This window comes from Anguilla rostrata, chromosome 10 (assembly GCF_018555375.3).
Source record: "Anguilla rostrata isolate EN2019 chromosome 10, ASM1855537v3, whole genome shotgun sequence".
Taxonomy (NCBI): Eukaryota; Metazoa; Chordata; class Actinopteri; order Anguilliformes; family Anguillidae; genus Anguilla; species Anguilla rostrata.
The window spans coordinates 38,455,883-38,467,918 of record NC_057942.1 but is presented as its reverse complement, the minus strand read 5'-3'; the positions used below and the strand labels follow the sequence as shown (position 1 = coordinate 38,467,918).

The window sequence follows — 12,036 nt, the reverse complement described above, 5'->3', positions numbered from 1 at the left end:
AATTAATCAATTGAAATAATAGGCTACCAATAATGTCAACAAACACAACCACAGATGTTTGTTTGTGGTGTGTAATCTTTTAGCTATTTCGAATGGTAGACGCTTAATGGAATCATTTTATTTGAGAAACACACACACATCTGCTAATAAAATGTGTAGATATTCAAAGGGTACCTTTCAATTATTTTACAATGTCATTTCAATTAATGATAGTTCTGTCTTAAACATGAATCACATTTGTTGCAAACGAAATAGAATTTTTCATATTTATACATAATTTGCATGATAAGGCATATTAGGCTATTTATAACAAAATATTTTGTTATATTGAAATAAAAACTAGTCCACGTGGCCCTCCGTGCAAACAGAGCTCACCGAACTCGCTTCGGAAACCAGCCCGGAGGTGAGATCTATTAACAAGGTGCATAAAGTGGTCATTTTTGACCCACTGGACTGTGTATTTTCGCAGGTTTCGCCGACGACGTCACGGGAGTGAAACGGTTAAATTATAATTAGCTTGACAAGCCCCTCTCACTCCCTCGCTGAGCCTGCCCCTTGCGCTCTAAACAGTATGTCATTTGCAATACCGTTGAATGACACCGGACTGATCTCTTTTCAAGCACTCAGCCGACGCACATCATCATCATATTAAAAAGGAGACGCGAAGCTCAGAAACATGGCGGCTTTCAAAGTCTTGTCGAGAGCGGAAAAAGTGATATTCAGAAATTTATCTGCTGCCTTCAGATCAAACATCGCCGCTCATCGAGTGAACAAGGTAGGTATATAAAATAAATAGCACTACTCAGCGCGTAACCAACCATTTGCATCCATGTTAAACAAGTCTAACAAAAGGCTGAACCTGCACCTTGTCGGTAGCTGCTTATATATAGGAATTTAAGTAATTTTAGCAGATGCACTGGTAAAATTATTTTAAATTGATTGGTCTCGTTTGACTAGTTGGCAAGCAATTATTTTGACTGCACTGCAATGCTTGTATTGAACTAGAATAGATCATGAGCTAACCGGAAACCGAGCTAGCAACCTGCATGAAGATTTCACTCCTGTCCAAAAACTTGCAGCCACCCAATCCATCTAATACGTTAGCCTACTAGCCGGGGAGGTTGCCTGTATTTTTTATTTATTCACAGCTAAGCTGCGTGGCCGTGTTAGGTAGTCGGCTATACTATGAGCCATCCGTTTGATGCAGCAACTGCAAACCTAAGGTCAATTCTGATTGAACTAGATAGGTATGTTTGCTGCCTGACCTTGATGGGAAAGCGATGCAAGAAATCATTCAGCTACATTGCTCCACAATAATGTTGCTCATTTAAAGCGTTGATAAGTAGAGCGCTCGTTTTTTTTTAAATTAATTTTTTTAAATAAACGATAGTCTTTAGAAGGACTGTCCTTTGTTTTGCATGGGGTTCTTTGTGTGTATGGAACGACCGTTGCTTTGTCAAGCAAATAATACCTTAGATTATCTACGTGAGCCATTTGTAAGTAGCCTGGCCTAAACGCGTTCCTCTGTACCCACAAGCCCGGACGGTGTGAGGAAAATGCATGGATCAAATCGAGAAGTCACGAGAAATATACATAATAAGTAGTTTTAAAATTCAAATGATAACCTCATGGTCTAAACGACGGTTTCAGTCAGTGGTCATTGTTCAAGACAACCATGGCAATGAATGGTCTTTGACTGGAACCATAGAGATCTCAAATGACACTGTCCCTAGAGTAACTTCTATTTCAGAGTAACTATATTCCCATTTTCTTTCTGTCAATGTATTGACTCATTGGGTTATGTGTTATAATTCAAGGAAAGTTTTGGTAAAAGACAACATCCAGGAGTAAGATTATTGACATAGGGGCACAGTGTATGAGTGGGTCCTTCTTTCCTATATATTCTTTTTTTTTTTTTTAAATCGCAGATTCATTTTAAATGACAGTGGCCCTCACTTTCTTTATCTTGATCCTCTAAGGCCCGCTCCAAATATGTGACCACAAAGTACAATAGGAGGTCCATATTACACCTGTTCTAGTGTTTCACTGATATATGATCTGTAACAGATTCTGTTCTACATGGTTACAACTTCCTAAATTTGTGATTAGACCAGTTTTGACAATGGTTGTTGATATGCCCTTGAATTATAACCAAGTACATTTACTATCCACTGAAGACCATGTTCTTTGTTTTTAATTGGCAAGCAGTTGGAAATGTTCTGTTAAGGTTTTTGACTACATTGGGGGGTTCACCAGTCTTTACAGATGCAGACAGTCTTGTGATGATCTCTCGGCCTAGGATGACATTTTCAGTCTTTTTGCATTGGAAAATTATTTGTCATAAGATAAGCTTATTTTAGACCTGTCATAAGATAGAGGACAAAGCAGTCGGTGTGACTGCACTATCTTGTACTGGCCACCAGGGGAAGTGTTCTAAATATTTTACAGCTAGAGACAGTTGCTTGGGTTTCATGCCCCAGCTAAGCTAATGGGGACCACTGCAGCACGTTTCTTGCAATTATTCATGAAGTGAAGGGCTCCTTTACAATGCAAGAATTCCGCACTTGCTTATAGCTCTTCCATCTGGACGATGAGGCTACAGGCTGAGCACCAAGTTGTGTTTTCGTGTGGTAAGGTTCTAAGCTTAGAACCACGGTGTGCTCTGTGTGAGCAGCAAGATTTTGCTGTAGAACCTTTGAGTGCTTGGCACGAACAGCATCGTTCTTGGCTTGTAACCATGCGGTTTTTCCCATCGAGATGATTGTGCATTCTCTGGTTTGAACCGGTTAGATCGTTGTTGTCAGGGTTGTCCGTTCGTAACGACTGGAATGAACCGGTTAGACAATGGTAATGTCAGGGTTGTAGGAGGTAGGCTAGCTGTTTAGTGCAGCGGTCACAGGCTCTTTGTATTTGTCTGCCAGAGCTGATTAGATTGGGTGACACTCTGTGCTCTTGAGTGACTTGACTGCAGCTATAAAGACATATAAGCTTGTATATAAACAATAATTTAGTTTGCCAAAGCAAGCAAGTTATGCAACAGTGCAGGTCTGCTGTCTGACCTTGTCACATGTCGGTCACGAGGTCTCATAGTGCAAGTGACACATTGACGGACATTTTAAAGCTGTTCTTGGCAAAGCAGGAATGCGATTCGGCGAAAGGAAACGCGCCACTCCGGTCAGCTCAAACGGCAGCGGACAACCGCTGGACCGAGGGGCTCAAACGTACAGCTTCCAAAACAACCGGAAATGACCGCGCAGGTTCTCGCGTTCGTTCCCGTGACCGTGCGGCTTGTGGTCACATCAACTCCAGTGCGGCCGTGCTGGTGTGTGAGACTGGAGCTGACCCCTGGTATCTGTTATTGGGCATAATAGTAAACATGGGTTAATGGTGCCTGGGGACGCTGATCTTCTCCTGGAGGTCAGGTAGATTTACCTGTAAGGGGGAGGGCAGGCACACGTGCACACACGGCTCGAGGTGGTTTGATTAGCAGGCACAAGCGTAAGGTCACCTGGAGCTCCCCCGTTCTCAATCTGCTGCCAGTCTTGAATCACTGAGGAAAAAATGACAGCCGATAGACCTTTTTTTTTTAAAATCAGGAAGTGCAGATCATCCTAAAACCAACCGACCAATGAATCAGCCACATAATTTTACAATGGTGAAGCTGGCGAAGTGAGAAGCTGTTATGGCTGTTTTTTAACTGCTCAAGTACAGACGTCCACTTTTGGTCAGTCAAGCCCCACCTTGGAGATTTATGGGCTGAAAACAGTTTCCTGAACTACGTGAATCGTAACCCAGTCGAGCATCGAGGCAGGTTTGGACAGCTCTTGTCCCGCAATGTCCATGACAGGGGACGTTATCCTCCGCACCACTCCCACTGTCACCAGTCACCCCAGTGTTGAACGTTTCTAGGGCAATTTTCAAGCACCGTTTGGAAATACAGTTTATTCTGTTTTATTTATTTGATGCGCAACACCCCTGCACCTGAAAACAGAGAAGAAGCTTTTTTTTTTTCTCCTCAGTAGAGGGATCTCCTTCAAATTAGCTTCAGGGAATGGGCTCCACTCCCAAGGGTGTGTGTGTTTGTGTCTGATCTGAACAATGTTTTTTTTTTTTTCTCGTCCCCAAGAAAGCAGCACATTTCTGTGTGCAGGCAGGAGCTTAAAAACGTTTGTTTACCCTGCATGGATTTGCCAGTTTAGTACAGACGAGTGCCTTGGCCTAGTGCACGTCTCCCTCCCCACAGAGCAGCTCTGCAACTGCAGCTTCAGTTAATCGCCATTTGAGCTCTCTGGCAGTCTGCTGAGCCATGACTTTCGTTTTTCTGCCCTTCCTTCTTTCTCTTTTTTTTTCACCCCAGAGTTTGGAGCATTCCTGAGGACAGTCGCAGATCTGCCATTTTCTCCTTTCCTCCCTCTGTCCTACCGTTCTGGGAGGAGCTCCCTCCGACTATTATTAGTTACAGTCGGTCGGGTCGATGAGGTTAAAGGATAAGCCAGGCTGGCTGGATAATGAATGAAAATGAAAGCGGTGATGAGGTTAAATGTATCTGCTTACTCTGTGTCCCCCCCGCCCCTTCTCTCTCCTTCTTCTGTCTAGTAATTGTAGTAGTAGTAATACTAATTGTTGTAGTAGCAGTAGTAATTGTTGTTGTTGTCGTAGTAGCAGTAATAATGGTAGCTCCACCCATTGCTCTGAGGCAGGAATTGACCCACATTTCTATCAGCTGAAATATTGACTTTTTTTTTTGCTCTTCAGTTATTTATTTCTGCATTTATTCATTTGTTTCTGAAAACAAACGTTATGAAGCATGAACTCTGGAGTGCCAATAGTAATTTTAGGGGTCTCCTTGATCTGTGTGTGTGTGTGTGTGGGGGGGGGGGGGGGGGGTTGTTGGTTTTTTGTATTGGCTGCTCCTAATCCTAATGACCACGCGCAGTTGGAGCTACTGAACATGGAGGGAGGGCAGGGGGGCTGGGGGGCTGGGGGGCTGGGGGGGGGGTGATGACACTGGTGGACCAATGTTGAATGACACTCCCATGGCTTTCCTTTGTCCTCGCTGAAGGGTGGGGGTGGGGTGGGGGTCTTTGGTCACCCTTTCTAAAAAAAAAAGGTGATTTCATTGCAACTGTGGTCAAACCCCTGCCTCCCTCTCCTGACCTACTTTTCGAAAGGGCGATCGAGGATACGGTTCAGCCGAATGAGAACCCTTTCATTATGGCGGCTTTTAGAATTCCTTTTAGAGCTTGTACAAAAATGCGAGAACTGTAATCGTTTCAGAAAGTTTTTGTGATATTTATGAATTGCCCAGACCCTTTTCACAGAGTTGTCATTGTTGCCAAGTAACCAAGTAACTCGGTAAACAAGACAAATAGCAGGTGTGTTCCCTGAATCTTAAATATAATATTCACCCAGCATGCCTCTCTCTGTCCCCCTTTCCCACCTCTCCCTGCAGACATGTAGCTGTTATTTCTCCACGTCCAGCGGCCGGAAGTCCAGATTTTACACAGACTCCTCAGAAGCAGTTAAAGACATCCCCAACGGCGCCACCCTACTGGTGGGAGGTATGCTCTGCCATTCATCTAAAATTTGGTAAAATCCTCATTCAACTGAGGTCTTGCAAGCTGATATGAACAATCAACATTTACTTTGTTGTTATTATTATTATTATTATTATTATTAATAATAATAATAATAATAATAATAATAATAATAATTTTAAAAAATGTATTATTATTATTATTATTATTAACAGTCTACCTTCCTTTTGTATTTTTTGTTGTTGTGTTCAGACCAGTAGAAAGTTGAGAAGGTTACAGATAGAGAAGGGACGTCAGCTGAAAGAGCTCTATGGCGGGGGCCGATCCCCGGGGGGGGGGGGGGGGGGATCCTGCATGACCGAGATTCGACTGCTCTGTGGACTGCACCACACGTCTTGCCTATTGTTTGGACCTTAAAAAAAAAAATAAAAAAATTTTATTGCCCAATCTTCCTTGTCCTACACTTTAATTTCACGTTATGAAATCAGTTCACTTTACTGCTTGATTGAGTCATAAACACTGTGCTGTTGGCTCTGTGTGTTTGTTTATGGCCATACATTTTATTTCATTTTTTATTATTATTATTCCTTTGCCCATTTCTCTGCAAAACTCGCAAGTGGAGATAGAGCAACACCCATCCCAACTGCAACGGCACTTGTAGTGGTGGAGAAGGATGTGAACTGAATAACCCCACCCCCACTACACCAATCCCAAACTCCACCCCTCCTGACGGCCAGTCATGTTACAACGTGCCCAGCGAGCTGGGGGTGTGGGGGCAGGGCTGACACTCCTTTCTGTAGAGGCCCCAGGATTGGTCCTACGTCGTGCCCTCTGTCCTGCCCCCGGCCCCGGCCCCGTCCCCTACACCCTGTGCCCGCCCCGTTTGAAATTCTATAGCTGGTTATATATAGCAACAGTTGCCATGTCCTGCGAGCACTGCTCAGTCAGGGCTCTCTTAGTCATGCAGTCAGCCATGCTGTAATAGACACCTGAATGAAGACGGGGGTCCCAGAAAATGGCCCCTTTGGGTACATCTGTACCCCCTCTCACCGCCCCCCCCCACCTCCAAGTATCAGTGCAGTTCACCGGCGTTCATTGCCCCCACCCCCCGCCTCATGTTTTTAGTTTTATTTTTTCTGTAATGACACCAGCATTTAAAATGAACAATTCTTTGTTAACAGTATTCCTGAGATGGGCAATTGACAGCTCTGTGCTGATGTTATTCCTAAGAGTAATTCCTGGTTTTCAGGAAAAAAAAAATAATAAAGTGTTCCCTTTGTCCTATTTTTGTGCTGCTGACCTGGTGTTGTAGAGCATCAGGTGGTGTCACAGGTGTGGAGAGGTGCAAACTGGCGCGCTCGGTGAAATGATGACTCATTGTCTCTCTGCTTCCCGCTCTCCCCTCAGGCTTTGGCCTGTGCGGCATTCCTGAGAACCTCATTAACAGTTTGCTGAAGACCGGCGTGAAGAACCTCACCGCTGTCAGCAATAATGCAGGGTAAGAGAGAGAGTGTGTGTGTGTGTGTGTGTGTGTGTGTGAGTGTGAGAGTGAGAGCGTGTGTGTGTGTGTGTGTGTGTGAGAGAGAGGGAACAAGTGTGTGTGTGTGTGTGTGCGCGTGAGAGAGAGCATGTGCGAGCACGTGTCTCTGGTACTGTTGACACTTGATATCACTAACACTACCAGCTTCACCAAAACATTCCCCTGTCATCACAACAACGAATGCAAGAAATTAGACCAGCTAAGACAACTGAGTGTCATGGTAACCCCAATGGCTTGCATGTCGAACAGTCAATCAATCAATAAATCAATCAATCAATTGTTTGGCTCACGCTCTTTCCCAGAAATCATCAGCTCCTTTGTCAGTACGTTGTGAACTTACAGGTCCGTTCCGCTATGTTGCTAGTCCGGTCGGCTATCTAGTATGCATCATTGTTCACTTAGTCCTGCTGAACTGAGTCATCATGCACTTTGATAACCCTGTCAATACTGTATTCTTATTCACTTATAAGGCAGTTTGAAACCATGAATGTTTGCTGCAGGAGAGCAGTGCATACAAGTCTTGAAGTGTTCAAGGAAAAAAAACAGTTGCGCTATGTTTGGCTCGGAAACTGCCCCGTGTGGTTCAGTATGCATCCCAGGTTAACCCACTTAGAGAACTTGTCTGAAAGCATTCTTGGCTCATTTCCAATTGTATCTGTTCATTTACATATTTGCAGGTTTATGTTGGCTCAGGTCAGAAGGCAACTGTCATGGGACGGGTCTCTGGAAAACTCTTTCATTAAAATGCTGAGATATCACCGCGGGGAGGGAAGTTAGCTTGAGCCTCGTGGTGTTTGAATCCTGCAGTGTTTGAATCCCACTGGGTTTGAGTCCTGCAGTGTTTGAGTCCCACTGGGTTTGAGTCCCGTGGTGTTTGAGTCTCGCTGTGTTTTGGGTCTCGCTCCAACGAAAACCACTTCCTGCCACATACCCTTCCAGAAGCATGCTGTCCTTGAAATGTAGGAACTGTCTCAAGAATCTGTTTCCAATTAAAAACGAAAGCAGAACCGTCAAGTGTGAGCCTGTACAGTGAGTGTGAGCGTGCGTGTGTGTGTGTGTGTGTGTGTGTGGTTGAAAATGAGTCCTGGTCTATTAGCTCTTGTCATTTTCGGCATAGACATACAAATTCCTGTGGCATAGAAGATGCTTTTTGCTGATGGTGTAGCTGGAGGAAGACTTAATTATGCCCAAAATGTGTGGGAGCTTGTGCTGGGTGCTGTGAGTCACTCACAGATTTGAACCAAACTGTCACGCTGTGGAGTACTAACTCCAAGTGCTTTTGATTGATTCAACCAAATGATTGACAGTGCAAAGTAGCTGCAACCATGATGGGGTTCATGATGCCCCATTCTCTTTCTTTTCTGCTGTGTTCTCTAAATCTCCTGTGAGATCAGTGTCTCTTCCTGCCAGATCTTCTTTTTGTGTGATTGCGAATCTAAGCTGCGACAGTCTGCAGCGGAGGGAGGGGGGTACTTTCTGCGACAATAAAGGCTCTTAAACGGAGCCGTCACACCCTTGAATTTATCACTGAAAGCACACGCAGGACCTTCGTAAGCAAACAGACCCTGTGATACGAGCTGAAATCGAAAGTGCCGTGTGTTATGTTTTGCTCGTTCCGCTCGTTTCCGTGGCAGCCAGCATGATACTGGCGCGGGTGACGCGCGTGCAGGAGCGGTCTCGCACGATTTGATGAAAGCGACGGGGAGCGCGCGGTCGTACGTGTCAAACGGCTGCCTTTGTCGGCGTCCTTTTCACTTGGACTCGCGAGAGACCGTACGGGGCTGTCTTTTCGCCGTCATAAATTTTCCGTGTGATCGCGAGTCAAGAAACTTATGTCTATGGTAATAAAGCGCAATTCACCTGCCATGCGATTTAAATTTGAATAGCAATACTTGTTAAGATCAGTAAGGGAATAAATTCTACTGCTCAGTTAAAACAAGACTTGATAAAACAGACGCCATGCCTTAATAGGACATCATAAAATTGCACAAGTAAGCTCACATGACAGAAGATTTGCTCAGCTGGCACTACTGATTCTGTTTATATTGTGTCGTGTTCTCAGAAACAATTCTCTGCCTATAGATTATTTATGAAGAAATTTTATTGCTGCTAGAATCAGTCTTGCTGAAGAAAGCTTTTCTCCATTTTCCCTGGGCGTAATCTGTCGAATAACCAACAAGCTGCTGCTATTGTACTAAGCTTTTCATTAAATAGACTGGGACCTCATGAATAGATTTGTATCTTGAGAAACATTTCTTTCCACCGCCAATGTCCGTCGATGCACTTGGAGCACTGATTTTGGGAGGACTGAGGACAATGGGTATAATCAGTGCCCCCCCCCCCCCACCCCAGCTTGTGTGATTACAATGGGAGTCCTGCCAGACCTAATTATGGGAGAATTAGCAGGTGTTTTTTTTTTTGAGTGCAGTGCACATTCACGTATTACCCTCCTGTTGTTTCCCTTCTTTTGGAGTCATGTTTGACCTCCATTTTGAATCCTGGAGTGCTGCTGAAACTCTAACGTCCAAGTATACTTTGGCTCAAGTGTGGGAAGGAGAACTGTCTCTCCGTGAAAGAAAAATACATTCTTATAAACGCTGAATTAACTAGTTAACTTTTTCTCCTTCAGTGAGCGCAGCTGTTTCTGAAAGTGAAAAACGCACGTAAACGTTCATCCATTAACCTGGTGTGTGCCGCTGAGCCGTGTTAGTGAACCAGTCTGTTTTTTTAAAAATGTGGGGATTATACTAGGCTGAGAGGTGAGTGTTTCCTGGGGGGGAGATTTAGCGGATGGACCACTGCAGAGAGCTCTGAGGTCGAAAAAATTAAAAATCCCCCTGGAGTGCATAAATGAAAATAATGAAGTTAACTCGATTTCCCCCCCTTTCTCTCCCGATTCGTATCCTGTGGAAAAGTGAAACGGGTGCTAAAAAGGGGATAGAGGATGCTTGGCATGGCTGCAGCGTTAGCAGAGTCTGTGCGGAGTGTCCTCAAATAACCTTGAAAAGCCCTCGCTGCTGAGAGAGGGAGAGGGAGGGAGGGGGGGAGAGGGAGAGAGTTCTGAAGTGGAGACAATGAGAGGTGGTGTGAGTGAGTTCGTGCGCGCGGGAAAGAGGGAGGGAAAGATGGAGGGGGAGGAGATGGAAGAAGATGGAGGAGTGGGTGGGGAAAGGCTTAAAGACAAACCGTGACTTTGGACGGACGTCTGCTCAGTCCGCTGGTGTTAGACACACACACGCACACACACACAGGAGCACACTCTCTCTCTCATACACACACACACACACACACACACACAGGAGCACTTTCTCTCTCAAATACGCACACGCACACACACACGCACACAGGAGCACTCTCTCTCTCATACACACGCACTCAGGGACACGCACATACACACAGGAGAACGCTCATGAACAGACAATCCCCTGGTCACACACTGACGCACGTATACATACTGTATAGACACACATCCTGACGTATACAGGCACACTTGAATACACAGATTCCATGAGGGCTGGTGGGAGCAGGACTTTTAGACGACAGCTAAAGCTTCAATGGGCTGTTCCCACACTAGCCCCGCCTCTTCCCAGCCCCCCACCCTCAAAGTTCTGTCACCTTGACAGCTGCTAATCTGTGACCGTCCCGCCTCTCTCTCTTTCATTTTTGCATTCTCCTCAACTGCCTCATTTGTTTAACCCGTGGCTGTAGCGGTTACGCAATTGTTTCCACCGGCCGGGTCACAGTTCAGTCACCTCTGCCCCGTTGCCTAGCAGCGCTGCTGGCGGGGGGTCCGTCCGCGGCCGTCGGTGTTCTAGAACACTCCGGTTTTCCAGGAATCCCTGATCCCTGTTCGGGGTAACCGTTGTGCCCTGACGCCTGTCCAGCTCCCTGTGGTTGATCAGCTGACCCGTCCTCCCCAGCTTGAAGGCCAGCTGTGCGACGGTGGCTTGCTTGTTTGCATAGGAACAAATCCTTCATAAAAAAAACCTTGCCTGATAAAGCACACTAAAGAAGGAAGTTGTATTCACAGCTTTCGCTTGAGCGACTTCTCAAGCACACTCTGCCCTGTCCCGCTAATGCTAGCACAGCTGACCCAGATCTCAAACCCATGCGAGTGAATGGGTCGTAAGGCTTTTGACTGCGCCAAGGAAATGGAAATGAGAGGAAATGACATCATGTGACACTTGTGCATATGCCTTTTGACTGGCTACCTTTAGCTGAGTAATGAGTACTGCCTGGCCAGCCCTGTGTAACGAGACCAGACCTGGGTCAAATACGTGCTTGTTTTGGATTCAAATACTTTTCTACGCTTTACTGGTCTTGTGTGTATAGCCTACTCGCTGTGCAAGAGATTATTTCCTTGGGGATAATCACTGCGGTTCTGGGTTTGTTTCCTTGCAGGGTGGATAACTTCTTTCTTGGGGATAATCACTGCGGTTCTGGGTTTGTTTCCTTGCAGGGTGGATAACTTCTTTCTTGGGGATAATCACTGCGGTTCTGGGTTTGTTTCCTTGCAGGGTGGATAACTTCGGGCTGGGGCTGCTCCTGCAGTCCAAGCAGATCAAGCGGATGATCTCGTCCTACGTGGGCGAGAACGCGGAGTTCGAGAGGCAGTACCTGTCTGGGGAGCTGGAGGTGGAGCTCACGCCCCAGGTAGGGTAACCGCAGGACCCCGGCGGGGCGGGGCGGGGCGGGGCGGGGCGGGGCGTGAGGCAGTACCTGGGCTGGGGGGCTGGAGGTGGAGCTCCACCCCCCAGTAGTAGTGCTAACCGGAGACCTGTGCGGCGGCGGCGGGTTGGCAGGAGGCAGTGCAGGCAGGGCAGCAGGCAGGGCAGGGCAGGGCATGAGGCAGTTGGGGCAGTTCCACCACACACCTTAAACTCCCAGTTTATTTTTGTCAGCTTCCATTTATAACGCGAGAGAACACTGTGCAGGACATGGTCGCCATGGTAATCTGAC

General features: G+C 46.1%; 1 protein-coding gene across 1 annotated transcript in view; it reads left to right on the top strand.

The window, feature by feature from the left end:
* The first annotated feature begins 532 nt into the window (after positions 1–532).
* The window catches only part of oxct1a (3-oxoacid CoA transferase 1a), a 54,174-nt gene continuing 42,670 nt past the window's right edge, over positions 533–12,036 (top strand). The window contains exons 1-4 of the mRNA XM_064296932.1: positions 533–775; positions 5,453–5,561; positions 6,945–7,035; positions 11,595–11,730. Coding sequence (XP_064153002.1) covers positions 677–775; positions 5,453–5,561; positions 6,945–7,035; positions 11,595–11,730 — 435 coding nt within the window. The 5' untranslated portion in view covers positions 533–676. The remainder of the gene's footprint in view (positions 776–5,452; positions 5,562–6,944; positions 7,036–11,594; positions 11,731–12,036) is intronic.